Consider the following 23,676-nt stretch of genomic DNA (forward strand, 5'->3'; position numbering starts at 1 on the left):
CACAAAGTTAGCCATTCAAAAGGTACAGTGCTAAACCTGCAGACTCTTTTGTGGTTCAACTTCCTTAGACTATGAGCCTATGATTCCTGGTATTTGAATAACTTCTAGCTACTCTATATGACTATGTCATAGCATCTCTTCAGACTGGCTGCATTTTTTTTTATTATGACCACAAACCTTAATAATGACCCTCTGCTCATAGCTGTCCTCAGCTGTGTATCACAGAACCCTTTTCAAAGGCATCATTTCCATCACCATTGCAGTGATGGGGAAACCAGGGCATGAACCAGGAGTGTGCCACATGCTTTCACTTGCCTAAGGTCATGCAGCTAGCAACTTCCAGATTGCAAACAGACTTTTGAAAAAGCAGAGTTTCATGTTCGTTAATTTGCAGCAGTTCTTCCCCCACCTTCCCTCAAGAAAAAAAGTCTTAAAATCACTATCTCCAACCATAACTCCCAATTAAAAGCAAGTGGAAAAAAATAGCAATTGACTTTTTTTCTGAGGTTGAACAAGTGTGTGAAATTTAATTCTATGAAAATCAAGGGGAGTTTCCTTAAGGCTTGAATGTCTGTTAATTGTCTGTCAAATATGGAGCTGTTTATGATCTTCACTAATTTTCTACTGATAGAGACAGCTTGGCTGTAACTGCTGGGTCTCCTCTTTACCACAGGATTTTCTGGCACTGTTTCTTCTTGAAAGTGGGTAGTAGAAAATCAATTCATTTGGGAGTGAAATGATATTTAGCTGTAAACTGATACCTTCTAAGCATAGGATGCTTTATCATAGTTAGCATTTACTTTTGGAGAAAAATGGAGAATATCTGAACATAGTTTACTAATTCCTTCTAGTTGTAGCAAACAGAAACTTAATCTGTTTTTTCAAGTTAAAATTTAACATAGTTTATTGCATCAATGAACTTGAACAGGACAAAAGAACAAAAATAAACTCAAGTAGGAAAGAAACTGGAGTTTCAAAGTAAGCTAAAGACTGCTCCCCCTGATAGAACTGGGCATCAAAGCCCACATCCAGCTTCAACATCTCATCCTCTTATTAGTTATATAGATCCCAGAGGAAAGGCTACGTAAATGATAGAATGGTTTGGATTGGAAGGGACCATCTAGTTCCCATCCCTCTGCCATGGAGAGGGACATCTTCCACGAGTCAGCCTGGCCTGGAACACTTCCAGGGATGGGACATCCACAAGTTCTCTGGCCAACCTGTTCCAGTGCCTCACCACCCCCATGATAAAGAATTTCGTCCTAATATCCAATCTAAATCTACTCTTTTTCACTTTAAACCTATTCCCCCTTGTCCTATCACTACATGCCCTCATAAACACTTCCTCTCCAGCTTTCTTGTAGACCCCGTTCAGGTACTGAAAAGCTGCAATAAGGTCACTGTTGCATATCTGAAATAAGGTCAGCCTTCTCCAGGCTGAACAATCTCAATGCTCTACCCAAAGGAAAGGTGTTCCAGCCCTCTGATCATTTTCAGTGATTCAAATGTTAAGTTACATGGACGCTGGTCTAAAAGCCCAAATAGAAACTGTTCCACATATGAGATTTTTCCAGACCAACCTCTTCTAATTGCTCATCGCTGTCTCCTCTTCACAAGTCATGGCCACCTCGCTTATGCTCTTCTACCTGATCTGGTGTTCTCCTCTTTCCAGCAAAAGTCTAATCTGCCTCCAGCCTCAGGCCCTAAGGACGTAACAGCGGTGAAGGTCTTCTGGGACACCACCCATTGCCACCTCCAGCAGTCTCCTGTCTTCTCCTCCCAACTGTCCACTGCACAGTAATATTCTGTGATGACAGCAGCTTTTGTGGCGTGCCCATGTTTAAGCCCACCAAAATGTAGGCTGAATGCAAGGTCACATCAAATCCCAGTCCAACAGGATGCAGTCTTCAAAGTTGAATTTCACAGGCACAGGGGAAAGGAGGTCACCAGCTGTGTTTGCTGTGCTGATGAGTACAAACAGAAGGATTGCTAGGTTCAGTTTTCCATACAAAGCACAGGATTGTGATTAAAAGATAAAGCTGTATATTCTCCATTTCTTCTAATTTTCTGTCAGCTTAAAGAGTTCATGAATCTCTCTGATCTCTGGACTTTGGAATGGAATGAGATAGGAAATGCAAACTTCCCCAAATACCGCTGTAAAAATCCATTCTTTCACTCCCAGTGTGACTTCTCCAGTCAAACCCTCTTGCTTCTCCTTTTGACCTTGCTTTAGCATAGCGCAGCCTCCATCCCATCTATATTTGTTCTCCTTTACTCCTTTCTCTCTGCAGCATTTCATTATACCAATCCCTTTAAAGCTTCTTTTCTTCTTTTCACCTATATCATCCTGCCTGGACCAATCTCCAAGCTAAAAAAAAAAAAAAAAACAAACAACAAACCAACAAACAAAAAACCCCAAACCTAAAACATGCTACTTTTTACAAGAAAAACCAAAACAAATCAAAGCAAAAAACCATCCAGAAACAAACAAAAATAAAACACAAATAAATAACCACACAGTATTTGTTCTCACACAGAACTTCCTGCCTATAATGATGTTTATAGAAAAGTAGGTTTGACTGTGTTCTACCTGTGTGTTAAACAAAAATATGGCCATGTGGACAAAATGGCATGATATAGTGTTGAAACTATGGTGAGGAGCCCTCGTTTAATCTCTGTATGTAGACAGTGTACAAATGTAGTCTCTTCACAAGATGAGCTATGCTTATGCAGTACCTATAGTTTCATTCTACTTGTGCTGCCAAAATTGTGCAGTCATTGGCATAGCTTGTTCCACCACTGCTTCATATGCACACTCTTCCAAATAAAATTAAGTCCTGAAGTGACACTGTAGTTCTGCCAAAATAACTGTCCACAGTAGGAGCATTTGTCAACCACAGCAATCACAAATGATACCGTCTTAGGCCTGTAACTGTGAGTTATTCAGCAAAAGTGAGTAATTTAGATTTGATCTAATGACTTGCCTTCTTTTTTTTTCAGTGAAATAATAAGTGATCAATAGCCAAGCAAATAACCCAATAAATTAATTTTCTTGGCCATGAAAAAAAACAACCCATATTTCAGCAAACTTGGCATAACCATCTTTTACTGTTAGTTTATAACTATACCCCATACAGCTGTGCAGACTGCTAGATATTAGATCATAATATGATATTGCAGGTACCAGTGGTGTGTTGATCCCAGAACAAAACAGTCTTGTGTTTTACAGAACCATTCAAAACCTGTATTCTGCACACTACGTTACAATGTGATAGATGCTTTTCCTTTGGAAGGCAAATACGACAATCATAAAATGTTGCAAAAAAAGCCCTGCTGGAAAACCTTATTAGTTTATCATGATGGGGGAAAAAGAGTTGCCACAACAGTAGAAATTCCTATGAATACCTCTTTATTTGAAAATAAGTACTGTTTTTAGTGGCTTCCTTTCTCACCTTGGAGAATGGCTCTGCTGTTTGATTGCCTCTCTGAGAGCTGTCTGATAGTGCTTGGAACCAAAGGTCTTGTAAATCAACAGCTGAAATAGTTAACCAAGAGTAAGAGAATCAAGTTCTGCTTTTGGTGAATTTAGTGTTGGAAAACCACTTAACCTGATCAAAAATCCTGACTACCAGTTGTAATAGGCCAGATATGATGTAACTGGAACATTTTAAAATATCCGAGGCATTGTTTTAGTTTGTTGTGTTTTTTAACAATGACTGAAATCTGGAGTTTCAGCATGCTATTCCAGCATTGTGACCAAACATAGAGGAAAAAGTAAGATTTCAATTACTTGCCAAAAAGAAACCAAAAAAAAAATGACACCTTGTAGAGTTCAGCTCACTTTTATTTCATGTTGACAATGCTATGTTAACTGAAGGTTTTGACATTTAGAAAATTTGAATGCTTCCTTTCAATTTGTCAGACTGATACAGTTCAGGATTGAAATGTGCTTCTCCTTTGTATGACATTATTTTATGCACATTGCAATGAGGAACATGTGTGATCTGCTCTATTTGATGTATTTAATGGAAATACCTCAACATTTGAAGGTTTTCAGGAATCACTTAAGAGTAACTTTTAGCTATCTTCAGATGTCTAAATCATTTGTAGATGATTTAGAAGCTGCTGATCGTTACAAAAGAAATAACATATTTGCTCACTGTGCAGTTTTTTCCTGTATGTTTTTGTGTGGTTTTTAAAATGATTGCTGTGTTATAGACTAATTTTAGTTTTGGATAACATCTTTTATAGTCTAAGTACCCTAAAGTATGTTACAATATGACAGATAAGGAATTATGTCTTTTAGAAAGCAATTATCACTGGTTTTATGTGCTCAGCAGCCATGAGAATTGGAAAACTGGTGGAAAACGGTGGCTGGAAGTGACAGCATTTTCCCATTTGGCTGCAGGGAATCATCTTAGATCTTTGGTAAACTGTAAAATGACTTTACATACTCTGTAAATAAGTTTGGTTTGTGGCAGTCATAATAAATGACTGAGGGGTAAAAGATGCTTGAAAATTCTGTAAGCATCTTTATCCTAATCTGTTAGTGTATATATATATATTTTGGACAGGTTCATTTTCTGAGTGTAAGCAAACCCAGATGTGCAATGCTGCAGGTTTATGATGTCAACATAAACTACTACACAGTAAATACTTCAGAAAGACTTAAAAGAATGCATCCCAAGGCAATAGTATGAAAACATGAGTATATATTTTTCAAGCTTAATGCAAGGGCAAGTGGGTGAAGTAGCCTATGAATGCAAGTGGCTATACCACATGGCTAAATGTTTCCTTCATGTCTTAAAATGGAGACACTACAGGCATCTCTGTAAGAAAAACAGAGGCAGTGAAGCACTACTGGAGCTGTAGTTACATGACCACTTTAACTTAGCATAAGTCTGAGCTGCTGCCAGAAGAGTAAGTCCCTTTCTTGCACCCTCCCAACATCCCTGCTTGCCCTGCCACTCATCTCCGCCCTCACACTGGCACCAGAGTTTCAATGACCATGTGATGAAGCTGGATCTGATCCTGCTGATATATAAATTGGCAAAAGAAAAAAGAAGTTAGTTTCCCAGCTGGAAGTTGCATGATTCATCATAGCTGGGTAAGCACCAAGGGCATTAAAGAGGGAATTTCCTATTTCAATGGCAACCCTTGTGGGCTCCATTAAAGTGACTTAGAGACAAAAGTACTTCTCCAAAGTTTTAACAAAATTTGATTGGCTTCAGAACAAAACAGATCCGTGAGCAGCCTCTATTAGATCCCTGTCAGTGCCACCCCACATCTATGGTGGATATAATGCTTTGGTCGCTTGAGCAAAAACACTTGCAGCCCAAGTACAGCAGTGTTTGTTAGTGGTAATTTTCTGGGTCCGTACCAAATCCTGTCTTTATTCACTTCCCTGCAATGACTTTGTGCTTCCTCTTTTTGGTGAAATATAAAAACCCACTTAACTCCTTTAAATTTCTGTGCTTGCTATCCTTCACCAACCAGGCTGTAGGGCACTAGTCCTTCAGGGAGGTACAGCACTCAGTTAATTTTAATGGGAACTGTATTTCACAGTAACATCCTCCTGCTTGGAAACCTTTCAGAAAAAATGGACTAGCCTTGTGAATGTGGCTTCTGTGTGTGATTACTTTTTGTTTGTTTTATAATGCATTAACTTATATCCAGAAAACTGCTGCAAAAAAAGAGATCAGTTAGCTAAAAAAAAAAAGATTCAAAACAGAGCAGGTCAGTTACAGAACAGAAAATACACTTTTTATGTCAAAAAGTGACATGTAATATTCATATTACATGTTGCATATTATAGTAGCTAATTGTTTTCTGTACTCTCTACAGTATTACTAATATCCAGTTGGGATAAAGGGGGATCTGGATAAGGGGGAAGAGATGCTCAAACCTCAAGTGCTTCCAGCTGTTGTGAAATATCTATATATTTTTAAAGTTGTACTAAAAAATGCATGTCCATCACTGCTTTCTGGTATTCAAAATTGACTGTCAAGTCAGAAAATCAGGTCAACTATTCCCTGCTAAATAAAAGGAAAAGGTCATTGCAAAATATACTGTAAAACTTAAACACATGAAACCTTTGTTGTTAATATACAGTCCATACATACTCAGAGCAAGCCTCAGCCTTGATCTAAAATGAGGAAGCAGTTGCACCACTCAGATGGTGACATTGATAGGGCTTTGGTTGTCTTTTCCCACTGAGAAATCTTCATGGCTTCTTTCAATATGCAGAATTCCCACTCACCTTAAAGTACTTATACTTTCATGCTAGTACTGATTTGTGTCAAGGATGTATTATGCCTTTACATGCTATGTATTTTTATTTACTCTGTGTATGTTAGTACTTAGTAATACAAGAGGGACTGACAGCTTCTTTGTGAAGATTATGTAGAAGGCATATGAAGATGAAAAGTATAATCAATATTTAGCCTTTCTATGCTTCTGTGTGTACAGTGTAAACACACACCTGCTCTAATTGTGGGGTTTGCCTTTAGGCAAAACAGGGGATGATTTAAAAGGGAACAGAATAGGATGTTACTGAGACTTCTTAAAAAATCAACAGTCTTGGCAAAATGACTATAAATTATTTATAGTCATTTCCCCTTGTGCATCTCATGAACACAGCAGAAGACAATTCCTTGTTCCCTCTTCCTGAGATAGGTAGCTGTAATCGACTTCTCCCCACAAGCAAACTTCTTTGAACTTTTCTTCACAGCTGTGAGATAGCTTTATAGATAAAGATCAAAGGCTTGGTGCCTTAAATGGATGGTTTGGTGTCACAGGTTACCACCTCCAGCTCCAAACTTCCTTCTATCCCATTGTGAAGGCCATTGCAGGGGATGGGTTGTGATAAGCCCCAGAGTGGATGAGGAGCTGTAGCCCCCATCTTGGACCAGTAGCAATTGAAGTCGTTTATCTGACTGCACCTCAAGAATTCAGCGCTGTCTTTATGCATTTAACAGCCACTGAAAACACCAGCTCCAACCCAGCCTGTATTTTTCCTTGCAGAGGACTTGACTCTCGCTGTTCCAGGGAGCATCTGATGTAGGGGTGCGTGCATGTGGAAATCTGAAGGAGGTCTAATGAGGGGAATTAGATGCTTTCTATATTTGGACATTTCCTTTTACTTTCTACTGAGGAATTGGAAGGGAGGTGAAAGGGGGGGTACAGTTGTTTTATATAATTTAATTGGGTTGTCTTAGATGCACAAAACTGGCAGAAATATGAAAATACATCTTATGAAGACACCCAGTCCACCAAGATCCACATTGTTCCACAGAGACCATGTCAGGAGCACTGTATTCATGAAAGCCCATCAAGGGAAAGGTGGTACTTTTCTTGTTTGTTATATTAGTTTGAGAAGATAGTTCAAGATAAAAGCTTCCAAGCTTTTCAAAATCTGAAGTGGTACTTTTAACAAATCCCTTTCTAGGTAAACAGGTTCTTCCCACAAAAGCAAGCACGAGTCTTCCACTTTGTCCAGAAACAATAACTTTCTTTCTTACTTTGTTCACCTGCATAGCTGTTTACAAAACTGAAGGCCAGTAGAAACACAAAACAATGACCAGCTGGGGAGAAGGGTGGTGGAATAATTGTGCTGTGAGGAGCCATAAAGGAGGGGTCTTTGGATGCTGTTCCTTCATTAGTTTTATATTTTAATGTGGGTTTTTTTAATTAACAGAGGTAACTGTATTTTTAATTTTGTGTTCTTTGAGTTCTGGTTTTTATCTTCTAATAACTTAGCTTTTATTCTGCAAATTACATTGTACTTTTCCTCACTTGCTGTTTTGTGGTTCTTTTCTGTTAAATTTTATAGCTGAGGCAGGTGGGTATTTTTGGAGATGTTTTTGTTTTAAGTCTAAATTTGTACTTATTGAATTCTATTCTAGGTTTCCAATGCTAAGCATTTGAATTTGCTGGGGAGGAGGGGAAACAAAAACAAACAAAAAAACAAAAACACCTCACACAAACAAAAACCTCAAAGAAACAACTACTTTTGTTTTAATGTGATCTGTTATGCTGCCTTTCTTAAGATAAAAATGAGTGCTACACCTACCTACAGTCTTACTTTAAGTAAATGGACATAGTGATCTTCAGAAAATGTGGCTTTCTAGGCACACAAGTATAGGTTGTCCTGTCAGTGAGAAAGGGATGTACCCAAAAAGGTATAAGAACTGAAACTGGAGTGCAAACTGTCTGATTTACAGTGGGATAATTTTTTTAAATTATTATTAAAATTTTAAAACCAATTCAACATCATCAGTTAAAGACTGAACTGACATTAGGAGGAGAAGGAATATACAGGTCCCTTAATGCTGAATGTGTCAATACTGCTTGCAAAGCTTCCCTTGCAGACCTGTTTGAATGTATCATGTTCAAAATTCTGCCCTTCTTCTAACGAAAAAAACTGGTTTGTGAGTTCAGATGGGGATTTTTCAAGAGGCAAAACAGATAATTCAGACAGTCCTGTAAACACTAGAAGTGTGAGGAGGTGTAATTCTAATCCTCCAGATAAGCAGAAATAGGTATGCTCATAATATAGAAAATTTCCTTTGAATCCTTTAAAACTGGTTTTTTTTGTCAGCTCTCCCTACCATTGCTGCAGTCAGCCCTGTGTCCAGAAACATTATCAGGACCCATTCCTGCTGCAAGTGCTCACGACCAGACACCCTGAAGCAATTGTGCCCCACTGCCCACTCCAGAGACCCTGTAAGATACTCTTACAGCAGAGGGACGTCACTTGGTATGGGCTGTCACTTGTCATGTGGCACAGGCAGCTGTGCAGCTAAAATAAAACCAGTGTGCACACTGAAGGTGCAAAGTACTGGATTCCCTGTGTGCAAAGAGGTGAATGTGCTGTTCATGCATACAGGAGATCCCTCCCTGTTTCAAGGAGCAGGAAAAGGTCATGACAACTGAGGAACCATTCATGATGACTGCTCTGAGCCATAATACATATATCTACATAATAGATACTTGTAAATGTCTTCACAGATTTATAATACTGATAAATACAATTTCTCAAAAATTCGTCTGATTAGGTATTATTCTTCTTTATGTTATTTATATTTTTCTCCTCTGAAAGTTATTTTAACTTTAGGAAGCTTTTGTAGGATAGTGTGTATGCAAAAGAGCCATGAGCTTCCAGCTGATGTTTGAAGGTGGGAATGTGTCACAGGCCAGGTCCACCCAGCTTCCTTCCTTCACTCATCGTGCATTCCTCATACACTGAGCTGTGACCAGATCAAAGAGAGGGCAGTTCTGTTTCATTTTGTTTCATCTCAAGGCAGCTCTGCCAGTCCCTGAGTGCAGCTGGGTATTTTGTGACACAGCAAATCCTTCTTTCAGGATATGTGGTTTTTGCAGTGGTAAAACTTTCCACCTTCCTTTACACATGTAGTCACCCCTTTGTCAATAGATTTCATAATCCTGAATTACTGGAGGTTCAAATTGGTAAGATATGAAAAATAGCAACACAGGGCTAAAAAGTGTTTCATTTTTAGATTCCATCTTTTTTTTTTTGTTATTCCCTCCGTCATGTAGGATTTCTAATGTGCTGTAAGAAACCTAAAAATTTTTAGCAGCACCTAGAGCCAGGACTTCCAGACTTCTCATCTGCAGAACTTTGAAAATCTGTTGTCTTCAGCGAGTTCCTGATCAAAAAGGTTCCATCCAGTCTATACCTGTCACAATTAAGCTGGATCTCAAAAGATCTATCTATTGCTGAAATGTATTTCAGATATTAGCAGTGACACAGACTGCACCTTTACCTGCAAGCCTGATTTTACATAAAAAGCTCTCAACCAGATTGAATGAAGAGCTGATGCTTGTAGTTAAGAAGCAACTCTTAAGTTTGACCTCTTGAATATCTTTAATTACCTGCAATGCAAGGTAAAACTAGCATTACTCATTATATTCATTTACAGTACTTGCTGATTGAGGTCCTTGAATGTTTCTCCTATCACTCATCCCAAGAGAACACTAGAGGATAAACATTAGTTGGTAACGAGGTCCTGACTCAGATGTTGTGAAGAAAGAGGGTTGTAGTTACGTATCTGAAGCCAGGGCCATCTACACTGGGCCACGGTAGCCTCCATTTCCTAGATACTCTCTGGGCTGCTGCTCTGATAAATCCCTCCCACAACAAACCTCTTTACTTGGAGTATAATCTTAAGTATTTGAGAGCCATACAAAGAGTATTTTAGCACTGGTCAGATATGTAGAACCAGGCAGAATGTTGAGTGTAGAAATGCCCTTTTGTGGGCTTCAGTTTCCTCATTGCTCTGGAGCAGCCTTCAGGCTTGGGATTCATACCCTTAAGATTTGGAGAATCCTCTTGCCATTGACTTTGCTATCTGCCTCTCATCTTTTCTACTGTCTCCTTAAGATCTCAAGTCAGACAGACAGCTCTTTGTAAAACTTTTCCGTTCTTGCCTGTTATATCACCTGGCACCTCAAGAAGTCTCAGCCTCTAGCTGACTGGATAGACTGGTTTGTGCAGTTTGTTCAACTTTATGGGTCAAAGGGGATTCCACTTGAACTGGAGATCAGCCATGGTTGATGACTTCCTACACTTACCATACACAGTGCACTGGTTATCTGCTTACTCTCACATGCTTGATACAAGTTAAATTGTCCAGAGGCAACAAACAAGTTTTCTAACAACTCCCTTAAGAGCTGTGTCATTTTAAAAATTGAGAAAATTCACGCAAACATGTATTAGGTACTCTCTAATTTAACAAAGTTGTAATTAGAAAATGAAATGCCTCCATAAAAAAAAAAAAGAAAAAAGAAAGAAGAGCCACAGATTTTTAGGAAATTCAGTTATGCAAAAATGGGAATGTTTTCAGTCCATCTGCATGGAAAAAACACCATACCAGCAGCAGCGCCTGTGATTATCTCTAATTTAAATGCACTTTTTAAAATAGAAATTTGTATTAAAGTGATCTTTTAATCTATAGCCTTATTCAAGACTCATAGAACACCCATATTACTCTAATCAATTCACCTGAATATGATAAAATGAAAAGCAAACTGTTCTGGGTACTTATAGTTATCAGTTTTGGGGTGGGTTTTATTTGTGTGTGTGTGGGTGGGTGTGTTGGACGGACTTTTTAGCGACCAAATGACAATACAGAATAAAACCAGTAAGGTGAAAAAAAGCCCAGTTTTTCAAAATAAAGCTGTATTTTAGTTAATGTAGCTAATGTTCATGTCAGCACTGAGCAATAAGCAATATTCAGATATAATTCTACAAGTAGATTTTGTTGTTGATGATGTTTGAGTCCTATCTCTAACAGAGAACAAAGACAGGAAGAAATGTAACTGATGCTTACACGTACGCCTAATTGAAGTGTGGCAAGCCTTTCTGGAAGAAACACAACCCCTTGCAGACAACCATTCTCCCCAAACTAGAACTAAACCATTTAAATCTCCTCTCAGTCCTTTCATTCCTCATTACTTTTAATTTATAGACACTGCCAGGTGCCAGCTGGGGCACAATACAGAAACAGTAAACTGCAGAAAATGGCTGTGTGTGATGTTTCAAGCATAACCAGAAGCTGAATCTGTTAGGGAAAAAACCCAACAACAAATACCACAGAAAAGCAGAAGTTCATCTGAGCTTTTCACCCCAGATTTAATGTATCTGGTTAGTTCCGATAATAATCCAAGCTATTCTTGTAGGTCTAGTGCATTCTTGATGGAAATCTTGGAACAATTTGCTGCACATCTGTTTTTCACCCCATAAGTAATTTATTTCTTTATATCAGCAGGTAACACTGTATCATTTTGCTGTAAATTAATAGTTTGAGTTTTCAGCAGAAGTTAAAGATGGACTTGTGAATTATTTGTCCATTATTCACTTTTTTTTTTTTTCTCTCTGAGTTGAGGATTTAGAAAGTATAGGTTGAATTGCTTTTTAAGTAAATTTGGGCAAAGATTTAGGCTCTAGGAATACCTTTTAAGTATCAGACCCATGATGTAGCTTGTCAGAGCATTATATATCATGTTATGGTATTAAAGGGATTATCCTTCAAATTTGGCTAATATAGTGAAAAGGTACGTTTTTTCTGTTCTGTTAATAAACATTATTAAGAATAAAATCAAGCAGAGGGCATTCCCATTATAGCTGTGCAGTGTGATAAAGTCAGATCTGGACAAAATGTTAACATTGAAGTGTTCTAAACTATTAATTTAGGCAATGATGTTTCTTCCTGATGCCACTAACTCTTAAACTGATTGTTTAAACTGCATGTAATTGTATGAAGAAGGATAACACAAACAATGCTAAAGGGCTCTGTTAAAAAGGGAGGAAAAACTTATGCACAAATTATTTAGCAACTGAACTACTTATTGAAGATATATTAACCATGTTTTTATTAATTTACATAAATGGATGTTCACTCATTTGGTAATTTTAATGCTGGCTTTGTTTAATATCTTACAGGAAGCTTCAAAAGATGGTGCATGACATCAAGAAAAATGAAAGTGGGATAATAAACAAGTTCAAAAAGTAAGTTTGAAATGTCAATCCCTAGTTTTATCAATTTGGGGAAGTTTATGTTGTAACATAGTGTATAGTACTTTAGTGGAGGGACCAAGTTATTCTAGAGGGATGTTCTTCAGTATATGTGAAAAGCTTCTGTTCAGACTGTGACACGCAGAATTGTCATGAGTATTAAGACTGTCATAAGTTGAAGAACTGGGCTCCAATGACAGGTTGTGTTTGTAGCCCTGAAAAAAAGTATTTGAGTGAAAAGAACTTTCCTTGAATGTTCTTTGGGAGTGGTCATAGCTTGTTGTTTGGATGTGTGCCTTTCTCCTTAGGCAACTGTTTAGGCTACCTGCTGCAATTAAGTTTAATTTGAGCTCTACCTTGAACCAACTGGTCAGGCATCATAGTTAAAATTCCCATAAAAATGTTAAATCCTCCTGTGTTTCATTCCCATAAAACAAAATCCAGCATTACCTAACATCCTAATTCCAGTAAGAAGTGCTGTACAGCATGCATATTGATGCCACATGCATGAGAGTATCATAAAATATTCATGTGTGTTTATACATTGAAAGAGATTCCAGTAATTCAGCATCCTTGTCAAATGAATATACTATTCACTGTTTCCAGTCAAACATCTATTTAAACCAATTAGCTATTTAGCACACTTTTTCCTAATGCAATAGCTCATTTGCATAGGACTTCCATTTGGATGTGATTTTCTCATTCAGTTGTCTTTCTTTACATGGGTCATTGGCAACAAAAGTACTGAGTACTTTTAAAAGTTAATTAGTACACAGTACTTGAAGTGTCTCCAGGATGACCGTATTAAATTCTAGAAATACAGCTCTTGTACATAAGAGGCACGTAGAAACATTGTTTAAAATTGTTCTTAGAGAGCGACCACAATGGCTCAGTTAAAGAAAAGAACTAAGAGGTTTTTTGTATATAAAGCAATCCATACGCGGTTGAGAGAAGCAATGGGGTTCTGCCTGGTTTGGCTGTGCAAGAGCTCTGGAAAGCCAGGCTGGCTCAGCTATTGTCCCTGCTGCCAGCCCAGGCAGGGCTGTGTTTGTGGGGCAGCTGCTGTCCCTGGCAGAGAGAGGAGTGGGATGGATGCACTTCCAGGAGCAACAGTGATCTTCTGGCACTCCTGTTCCCCAGGCAGAAGGAGTAACCTTAGGCTGCAAGCCCTGCTTTGTGGTCTCATTTTCGCAGCTGTGTTTCTGTCCACAGACCTTGAGCAGGCTCTGATGGTAAAACACCTGATAGATTCTGAGATAATTTTTTCCTTTACTCATCCTTCTTCACTCTAACACTGCTGCAATTTGCAGTAAATGACAGTCACTTGGTATATGCACTTGTTATTTCCACACAAAGTGCAAAAGGAGAGTTTCCATTAAAATGACCCTGTTTCAACTACTTGGGTCTTTAGTTTAATTTGTGTGGGTTTGTTTTTAGAACAGTGTATATCTATAAATAGACCACTGTGTTCAGAGACCCATCTGCAAAAAAACTCCTAGTTTCATCTAGGATCTGCTCGCAGGGAAGAGCTGGTAGGAGTCAAAAGGTTTTTGGTGGGTTTTTGAAGGAGACGAGAGTTTGTTGTTGTTTTTGCTGCTTTTTAGTAAAGGGTGGCTTCCTACTTCATAGTAGTAGTTTAATTGTAATTAATAATGTTGCAGTGGATCCACTTGAAAAGTCTCAGGGAAGAAAGCAGATGGCAGAAACAATAGAAGCATCTCAAGTTTATAATTTGAGGCTGCAAATTGTCTCCCATAGTTGCCTGAATGTGAATTACTCAGTATTGCTCTGACTGTGTGTCCTTCCTAGAGAGTAAGAGGAGAAGGAAAGACAAGGGAGAAATAACAAGAACCAAATGTAGTGGAAGCTGGGAAGGTTAGGTATCATCATTAATGTCAGATACAAGATTGCTGATATAAGACTGCAATTCTTTGACTCAAGATGTAAAAAAAACCCTGTAAAAAAGAGCAGGGTCATAAAAATTCTTTTAATGTATGACTGCAGCACAAAGCTTCACATCTCAACTCTTACAGCTATAGGAATACAAACTGAGATATAAAAAGCATACATATAATAATCTTTCTGATGATGCTATGCTTCATTTGAGTCATATTAATCTTTTCTGCAGTTATGAAGATCAGAAATTTAGTTTTTAAAAATTTGAAGAAAGAATTTCTTACTTTTCCATATGAGTTCAGAACTCAAGTCTTCAACCCAGCACATAACAAGTTGCAATAAAAGCACGAGTTGACAACACTCATAAGGATATGTACAAGAGGTGCCAAGCTTTACAGAATTAGAACTGGCTGTATTGCTTTCAGTGTGCCCTTAGGGGACTTTTTGTTGAATTTTTTTAAGACTTTTTCTAAAAAATGTGGTTATCCAGTTGACCATTACTTCCATTTCAGTTACAGAATTATTTTATTAAGTGTTAAGGATTTAAACACGACTGAAGCCAGAATTGGGTGGTTTTTTTAATTGGCTTTATGTAGCACAGATTCAGAATTTGTCTACATGCTGGAATAAAACCCATCAAATTCAAACTTATTATAAGTAGAAATAATTTTAGGGAATTCAAATATTGTACTTGCTTATCTGAAGCCTAAAGTTGTCACGCTGATGTATACTGTAAGCCTCTGCTACTCAAATTGAAAGAACAATCAAATATTCATGAAATACATTTGACTTATTACCACTATTTGTTAAAACACTTTTAAATTTGGATTGGCACTTGATTATGCAGAAGTGTAAGAAAAGTTCTTGCATGAAGACTTGCTCTCCAGTTTAGTTCATGTGGGGTGCAGTTGTGGAGGGGTTCCTCTACCATCCATGTGTTCTTAAAGGTCTTTGGAAAGCAGCCTGAGCCAATGGTGGGAACAGGAAAAAAAAGTGACAGGTTGTTTCTTCATTACTTAAAAGTTCCTGTGTGTTCCCCATCTTGTGTCAGAATTTTCTGACAGTAAAATTATTGGCCACTGCAGGATAGCAGTCACCTGCTTGGCCTTAATCACATGCAAAACTGTTCACAGTACTGGAGCCCCAGCTGCTGTGCAGATCATGCTGTCAAAGAGGATTATGTACTCAGGTGTAGAAGCAATGGGTGTAGCCAAAGTTGTATAAACAATGAGAGCTGGGGGCATCTTTTTCATGTTCACGTCCTTGGTAACACAGAACAGGGAAGGAGAGAAATCATAGTTTTCACACTGCAGGGTGGTTGCCTATGCTTGAAACACACTGTAAAGACATAGCACTCTTCTGTAAACCATAAGCTTTAAGCTTTGTTCAGTGGAATCCTAGCTCCACTGAAGTCGATGCTAAAAGTCATACTGAACATACAGCAAAGTCAGGACTTCACCCTAAAGTTTTGGTAGGTGCTGATCGACTGTGTTGAATAAGAAACTAGAAGGTCACTTTACTCACCTTGTTGCAGTATCACGTCCTATCAAAACTTCCTTCACAATGCCATCAGAAATCATGCACTTGTAGTTGAGTTTGACAGCACACCATCCAAATATGTTCATTTCTTGAAATCACATTTGCTATGTGACCTGAAAAACAAAAAGATGCTTTACTCAGTTATTTAGTTGGATACGTCTTTACTTCAGATTTACTACAGATTTACTATTATTATTATTTTATTATTATTATTATTATTATTATTACTACTGGCCCATTTTTCTATACAATTTATAACTTAGTAATTTCAGACAGAAAAATGGTCATTGTGTTACTAAATATCTCTTCAACCTGCATAGCTGCAAGTAGAAAACATTTGTGATTCAACTCTTGGCGGAGGGAGAAGTGGTGTTTTATGAACCAAACAATGAGAGAAATGTACTAAAATCAAGTTGTACCACACTTAAGAGAAACAGCAAAAAATATCATACCTAATTTTAACTGTTATTCTGAAGAAACATGACAGTCACTGTGTAGCTGGACAGAATGTTTTGAGTGCCAGGATTTTATTAATATTACAATATTTTATCAAAGTGAAGAAAATAAGTCACAGCTAGATGCCATTTCACTGTCATAGCACTGTCATTTGTAAAAAAATGTGTGAAAGAGTAGTAATAACACTTTGCAAAAAAACTTTCAGATTAATTTTATCTTATACAGTTGCCACATACTTCTAAATCTATAACAAACTATTACACTAGGTCATGAAAAGTTTATCTGTCAGCTAGATCACACCTTTTGGAACTCTGAAAATGTTTCTGGGAAAGTTTGATTTATTTATCTTTTAATCACAAGTGTGATGATTTAGTGCACTTAAAACTAATATGTACTGTAAACATTCAATTCAGTAAAGATTATCAGTATAATTTTTGTAAAACCTCTTAAGTTTAAATGGTCCCTAAGAAGGGAGTGGACTTTGTACAGATTTAACAATAGAAAAAGTGAATTCCTTTTGAAAACATAGAGTTTTCAGGCACATCTTAAATGCTGGGTAGTGAGCAGAAACACTAGTGGGGAAATGCACCTGTGGGAGAATTAAGTGCGACACAGGAAGGACTGCTACTACCCATGTTTGGTTCCTTTTCTGGGTGTAGCCTGTATAAATAAGTGTTGCTAGAGCAAAACACCCAGACCTCCCCTGCAATTTATTTTAAAATCCTCCATTTAGTGTAGGAAAACAAAAACATGCTATGAATTCAAGGTATGTAATTAATATTTGCAGTTTCCACATGTGAGAAAAGTTAGGCACATGCCTAAATGTTTTCGTATGCTATAGGGGGCAATCTTGGAATAAGTTGTTTTAAAATGGAATAGCTTATTCTCTTTCAAGTTGTTATGAATTTCTGTACCATGCATTTTGTTCATGTGTGAGAGGCATTTGTACCCCATTGTGTGAAATGTCTTAAATGCTACTTGGTTATTTGTTGGAGCTAAAATGTATATACTAGAGTTAAATACACTTAAATGTGTATGCTAAACTGAATGGCATTTGGTTCTTTCAGTCCTCCCTCACTTACTTCAGGGGCACAGGACAAAGTCAATTGCCATTTTGCAAGCATTTGTGTGGATGATGACATCAGAAGCTGAAATAGCTATGTAACCACACCTTGGCATAGGGTTATGTCTTTTGAGCTTGTCTTGTGGTTTGCATATTTGGTAAAATTCTGCCTCCTGTACAGCAACGCTCCAGCTGACTTCAAAAGAGCCTGGATTACAGATCTGGCATTCAATAAATACAGTGAGAATTACTTTTTAAGTGGATTTGAAATTTAGAATGAATAAAATATTTGATGAGATTCTAGCAAATGTAGATGTGGCCGTGAACTGTTTCAGCTCTGTGAAAGAAACATAATTTCTTTTCTTCTATTGATATTCAGGTTCCAAAATGAACAAGTGGCCTTAATTTGCAAAACTGGGAAAGATACTTGGGATCGGTATGCTACTTTATAGCTGCACAATAGCACGATAGGCTGCTTAGACACAGACTTCTGTTCTGTACTTCATTCGCTTTCGTTATAACGTATTGACATTTTCTGTCAGGGCCACTGCCAGGATTTACAGGGCCTGGGACAAAGTATAGAAGCCTTCTGCTTAGTAGCTTAGAAATGTGTAATGTTGCTTAAGCCACATACTTTACACCATGACCCAGACAGCCTCTTACTGTTGCCTCAGTTCCCATTACTTTCCAAGTCTCCACCATTTCTGAACAACACATGATAGACATGTTGCAAAGTAAATCAAAAGATCTTGGTCTGCCCTCCCTCAGACCTGAGATGTGCCCTGGCAGTGGCCCTGGGTTTTTCTTTCTAACATGGCTGTGCTAACCTAGAGGAAGACAAGAGCAGGGCTGTTGAGAATGCTTTTTCATTTACTGTTTGTACACTGTTATATTACACTGCAGAAAGTTAAAATCTTGGAGGAGGCAGCTATCAGTCCTTAGGGTTGTTAGTAACGAACAAAGCAGGTTAATATTGCAAAAATAATCTCCCTGGATTTTTATTTGTTGGGGTAGGGGGTGGTTGGGCTTTTTTGAGCTTTAGCAATGCCCGCACCATTTATTCAGTGATTCATGCATGTGCATGGGGTGATTTTGGTGACTGTCTGGGCAACAGAATTCCATGAATTCAACTCAAAAGTAGCCAAAGCATTTCTTAAAACAGATAGAAAAAGTTTGTCAGTTGATGTGTTAGTGCCAGCATGCCTCCACCCAGGGTCACAGTGATACCTGAAAAACGACACCTGAGCAGCATGCTCAGGATTTAATAAATATTGAGTGACATTCTTGGGGTAAAGCAAAATTCATAGACATCACTCTTGCTCAGAGATCACAAGAAAGCATTTTAAATTCTTCATAGACATTTTTTTAAATAACTTGCTCATTTTTGCAAATGAATTTGTTAGGACCTGACTGAAGAATGAGTGAAGCCATCAGTTCAGTGGACAAAGCTTCAGGTCCATGGTGGGATCTCATCAGTGCTACAGGGGAGCTGTCAAACAATGTTCAAAAGTCACTTTGAAGAGTCATTTTAAAGTCATTAATTGTGTTAATGTTTTATCTGGCTACAAAAAGCAAAGGGTTGGAGTTTTTCCTCTTCAGAGGCCTCAGTTTGGCCTCTGATGTCACCCATGCAGCATTCCATCTTGATCTTAAACCCAAATTCTTCTCTTTAGTTACAGGGTAGTGAAATAATTCAACTGACTGTAATTCAATGTCTTTTGGACAGCTGCAAGTTAGCAAGGAGGGGTTTTTATGAATACCCACATATATACCTGTATACACATGTATTACATATGTGTGTATTTCTGCTTGCTAAATATATATACATGCCCATGCATATGAATATGTATAGCTATAAATATCCTTTCAGTCTTTCTACAAATTTTCTTTTGATTTACTTGGTATTACAAATGCCATTATAACAGTTTTTACCAAAAAAGGGACATTATATCATAAAATAATAGCAAGTAGAAACAGAGTCCAGCACTGAGAAGTGTGGTATACATTTAAACATTAATCAGTAAATAAAGTGCATGCAAAATTATAGTTCTAAAAATACAAATGGAGAGTGCTACACCACTTTCTTATGCCATAGTCTTAGCAAAGCCTCTTTGAACCTGAACAGATTTTCATCTTCCAAGAGACATGCATTTATCTCTACCCCTTATGTTATCTGTTTCTGCATTGGAAATTAAGAGGAAAGGGGTGAGCAAAGAAGTTGTTGTTTCAACATATGTTCTAAGTGAAAGGAAAAATTAAAATATCAGATTATATTTTAATACCTTATCTCTGGCTTTTCAAAGCATTCTTCTACAGCTGTTTGCTAAGCACCTATGATGGTAATCTGTATTTCCTCAGCTGCAGGTATCTTTTGTTATCAGCTTTTTTATGTGTCTGGCTAATGCTCCCTTCAGTGAATGTCACTTATGAGATCGTAAATTTAATAATTATCATTTACAGCCTTAAAAAAAAGCCACCACCAAGTCTACCACAAAGGGATTATGCTTCAGGTAAGGCTGTATTAATGTAAATTTAAACTGCATGTCTATGTAAATTTGTTATCTATATGCCTAACAGTATTTCAGCTATACATTGCCTCATAATTTGTTTTTAATGAGAGAACAGGATACCATTAACAACAACTCTGAAGGTAGTTAACACCTCTGAAATGAAAGGCTAGCAAAAAATACCAAGTAGCTACTCTTTCAAAATCTGTCTTAGTCTGTATGTAGGCTGCTGTAAAAAATGGAGGAGAATTTGCATCCAGTCCCTCCCTGCTAGAAACTGTGATGTGAAACTAAGTAGGGAAAAAAAAAGAAAAAGTGGATCATCACAGATTCAAAATCTTAATACTATCAATGTAAAAATGACATAATGAATTATCTTAGAGTTAGAACTCTACTTGCTTATCATGCAGCACTGCCCACAAACTACTTCATGGCTATTTTTACAAGTTAGCAGCCATCTTGTTAAGACAACAACTGAAGCAAAGAGAAAAGAGTTTGGAAGTTATCAGATAAGTGTACCATGTTTAACATGAACACTTGCAATTAGTGTGCTGTCTTAGAGCTTTATCCAAGAAACAAGAAAGTGCAGAGCCCAGAGGTCAGCAATAGTTTAATTACCTAGAAATTGTCACCCCTACTTAAAAATGAGATGCATTACCAGGACACTGTGGGTAAAGTGCATGCTCTTCTGTTTGGACCATTTGCAGTTTGGCATTTTCTAATGCTTTCCCAACAGCCCTGAAACAATTCGTCAAAAACAGGCAAGACAGATGTGTTGCTCTGAACTGTTTAGGAAATTATTTCTACTCTTTTTAAACTATGATAAGTATAGATTGAAAAAACAATCTAAGATAAACATTTATGCTCACTATTCCATCTCCTTAAATAATCCTGTGTTTGGTTTAGAACATGCAGACAATGAAGAGGAACAATGGTCAGATGATTTTGTAAGTACATATTTTGGGGTAGTCGGAGGTTACTGTAGCAACAAGTTAGCATGACAGATGATAAGAAAAGTTTGGGTTTGAATCATCTAGTTGTGGTTGAACTTAATACTACTGAAGTATTACCTTATTTGTCACATCAGCTTTATTCACAAGTAGCCACTAACTTTTAGCTACCTCCATTTTTTTTACATTCAGCTTAGAAGTACTTTCAGAAGCTCTGTCAATGGCAGCCATGGACGCTTAGCTTTTTGGATAAGTAAGCACATGGCATGAATTTGAGGGACTTCTCAAACTGAACAATAATTTCAGAAACCAGTAAAGTCTTTTATTTGGTGGAGGGAGAGTAGGAGGGGTAAGGAGAGGAAAGCCACTTCTTAAAAATGCAAAACTTCTGCTGAGCTTTTAGGAAGCACTGGAATGAAGCCAGCCATGGCCATCAGCCATGTAAAGTAATGGTGCAACTGAAGTGACCAGTTTACTTCTGGAGTTAGATCTTGATTACCATTTTAATAGAAAAGGGAGAGGAAGTAACAAGACACAGCAAGAATCCCAGCTGGAACTAGAAGGGAACTATCCTGTGAAGGGAAACAAGCTTTTGATCCATAATTTGAAGACTGAGCTCCTGAGGTGAAAGGACTCCTTGGAGATTGCGAGAAGACAGGGAGCAGGAAGTTCCTGGGAGGAGCAGAAGGGGAGGAAGGTGGAAGTGCCTTTTTGTTTAAAGAGGAAGCACTAAAAGGGAATGTAATGTGTACTTTCGAGGATAGATTGCTGTAATTTAGTTACTGTACTCCTGCAAGGATATTTGTGTTGTACATTGCAATGAAGCCATAAGTATGTTACAAGATGAGAAATGGGAAGTTCTGTCTTTCTAGGACAGTGATTATGAAAATCCAGATGACCACTCTGACTCTGAGATGTATGTGGTCCCCAGTGAAGAGAATCCTGATGACAGCTATGAGCCACCTCCAAGTGAGAAGGAGAAAAAGAAGATTCCTTCTGCTTTCCCTATTTCTAGGGGTGAATATGCAGGTAGTTATGGAACAGTTGACTATGTCAGCTTGATAATTGCTTATTGATCAGTACCAGAATAGAAGTGGCCTCAAATAGACTAGCCTGTCCTTTCCTAAAGAGTTTGCTTTTAACTCTGACAATCGGGCCTTCAACGTTTGGGGCTGGGATTTTTATTATTACAGCATGAAACAAGTTATTATTGATGGTAATTAAGTTTAGAATTTTAATATAATGTGTCCTAGAGACTTTCATATACATCCACTAACTACAAAATTCAAGCAAACTTATGGAAGAGATCACTAATTTGGCTCCAGAGTAATCCACATATGATGATGCAGGAATTCATATTAAAGATTAGACACAGAAGACTGGACAGGTCACTTCTTAATCTTCGCTGTTTCTCCAGTCATTATTCCAAAAGCAGTAAAACAGAGGACAAAGTAGCCCAAATATTCATTTCATATTGTCCTTGAAGACTGGTACTGAGGATGATAAATATCCTGAAAAAGAGGACAGGATGAAGATTGTATTTACATCCGTTCAGTGTAGAGGCAATTTTTTTCTTTCTGTTTCGATTCTTTTCAACTATGGAAATATTACATGGAAGTGACTGAAAGTTAGCTTCAGTTAGATGAAGATTTGAGACACATGGAAAAGAAACATTGACATGATGGTTTCACTTTTGTATGATACAAGACTGTTACTGGTTGCAGAATATTTATCAAAGTGCTAAAATACCACATATGTACTCACAGAAGTTGATCAGCACTTCATTTATGTGTTCTTTGTAAAGGCAGTTGTTAAAATGACACTCTAGAGAACCTGGCATAATTTATGTTCCAGTCCCACCCTTTGTGCTGTGTAACTGTTGTTTTTCTCATATGTCAGATGTGTTCTTTCTCAATTCCTATCACCAAAGTTCATACTGGCACAGGACATATTAATGAAAGGACTACACCACCCAGCCATGAGGTGTGTGAGCTGTTTCCCCAAGGAGTTAAACAGCTGTTCAGAGGACAGTCAGTGCCAAAGTAACCTCTGCAGCCTGTTACAGAGGGCTAGGTTGCCACCCTGAGCAATGAAACAGGACCAGTTTACACACAAGTCTTGACACCAGGACCAGCTATGCTCAGGTCTGCCTTTTGACCTGAGCTACAGCCACAAGCAAAGACTTGTTTGCACAGGTAGTAGAAGACAGTGCAGAGGCTAATGTGTAATTTTTGCTAAAATTGTTGGTTTTTTCCACGTTAAAAGACAATCGCACCGGTCACCAGCAGCTTCCTCCCATCAACAAACCTCTTCCAAGTACACCCAGTCCAGCCATGTCCAGACCAAAGAAACCATGTGTGCCGTCCCTGCCACTGCCATCTCCTGCTGCAAAACCAAAAGTACCACCAAAGCCTAAGGAGTGTAGTGATGATGAGGTAAAGTTTACATATATACTTGTTTTGACTGTTTAAATGTCTGATGACCCCAGACCAGTAAGACAGATCAGAGCAATGCCATGACCTGGCCTCTTTCTTAGCCTCCATGGAAAATCACTTTGTACATCACAATGACCTGTGAGTACCATACTGATTCCTAGAGGATATCTGCCTACTCTGAGTATCAAGAAAACTCTTTAGACCACAAAGTAGCTTCTGATTATCCATAACAAGCTGCTGGCAGTGGGGAGACAGTAACTTCAAAGACTACTCCAGGACCAAAGGGAAGGGAGGG

The 23,676-nt window shown here is 37.9% G+C and overlaps 1 protein-coding gene across 7 annotated transcripts in view; it reads left to right on the forward strand.

Annotated features, from left to right (window-relative positions):
• Positions 1 to 23,676, forward strand: part of BLNK (B cell linker) — a 100,594-nt gene that overhangs the window by 57,589 nt on the left and 19,329 nt on the right. For 5 of the 7 annotated variants that reach the window (XM_050337848.1, XM_050337839.1, XM_050337894.1 and 2 more), the window contains 6 exons: positions 12,464 to 12,529; positions 17,869 to 17,925; positions 19,950 to 19,999; positions 20,903 to 20,943; positions 21,819 to 21,975; positions 23,212 to 23,381. In XM_050337848.1, the coding sequence (XP_050193805.1) occupies positions 12,464 to 12,529; positions 17,869 to 17,925; positions 19,950 to 19,999; positions 20,903 to 20,943; positions 21,819 to 21,975; positions 23,212 to 23,381 (541 nt within the window). The remainder of the gene's footprint in view (positions 1 to 12,463; positions 12,530 to 17,868; positions 17,926 to 19,949; positions 20,000 to 20,902; positions 20,944 to 21,818; positions 21,976 to 23,211; positions 23,382 to 23,676) is intronic. The other 2 variants (XM_050337865.1, XM_050337884.1) reach the window with 1 other exon arrangement.

The sequence above is a fragment of the Myiozetetes cayanensis genome, unplaced genomic scaffold, assembly GCF_022539395.1.
Source record: "Myiozetetes cayanensis isolate MyiCay16 unplaced genomic scaffold, myiCay2020 scf10, whole genome shotgun sequence".
Lineage (NCBI taxonomy): Eukaryota > Metazoa > Chordata > Aves > Passeriformes > Tyrannidae > Myiozetetes > Myiozetetes cayanensis.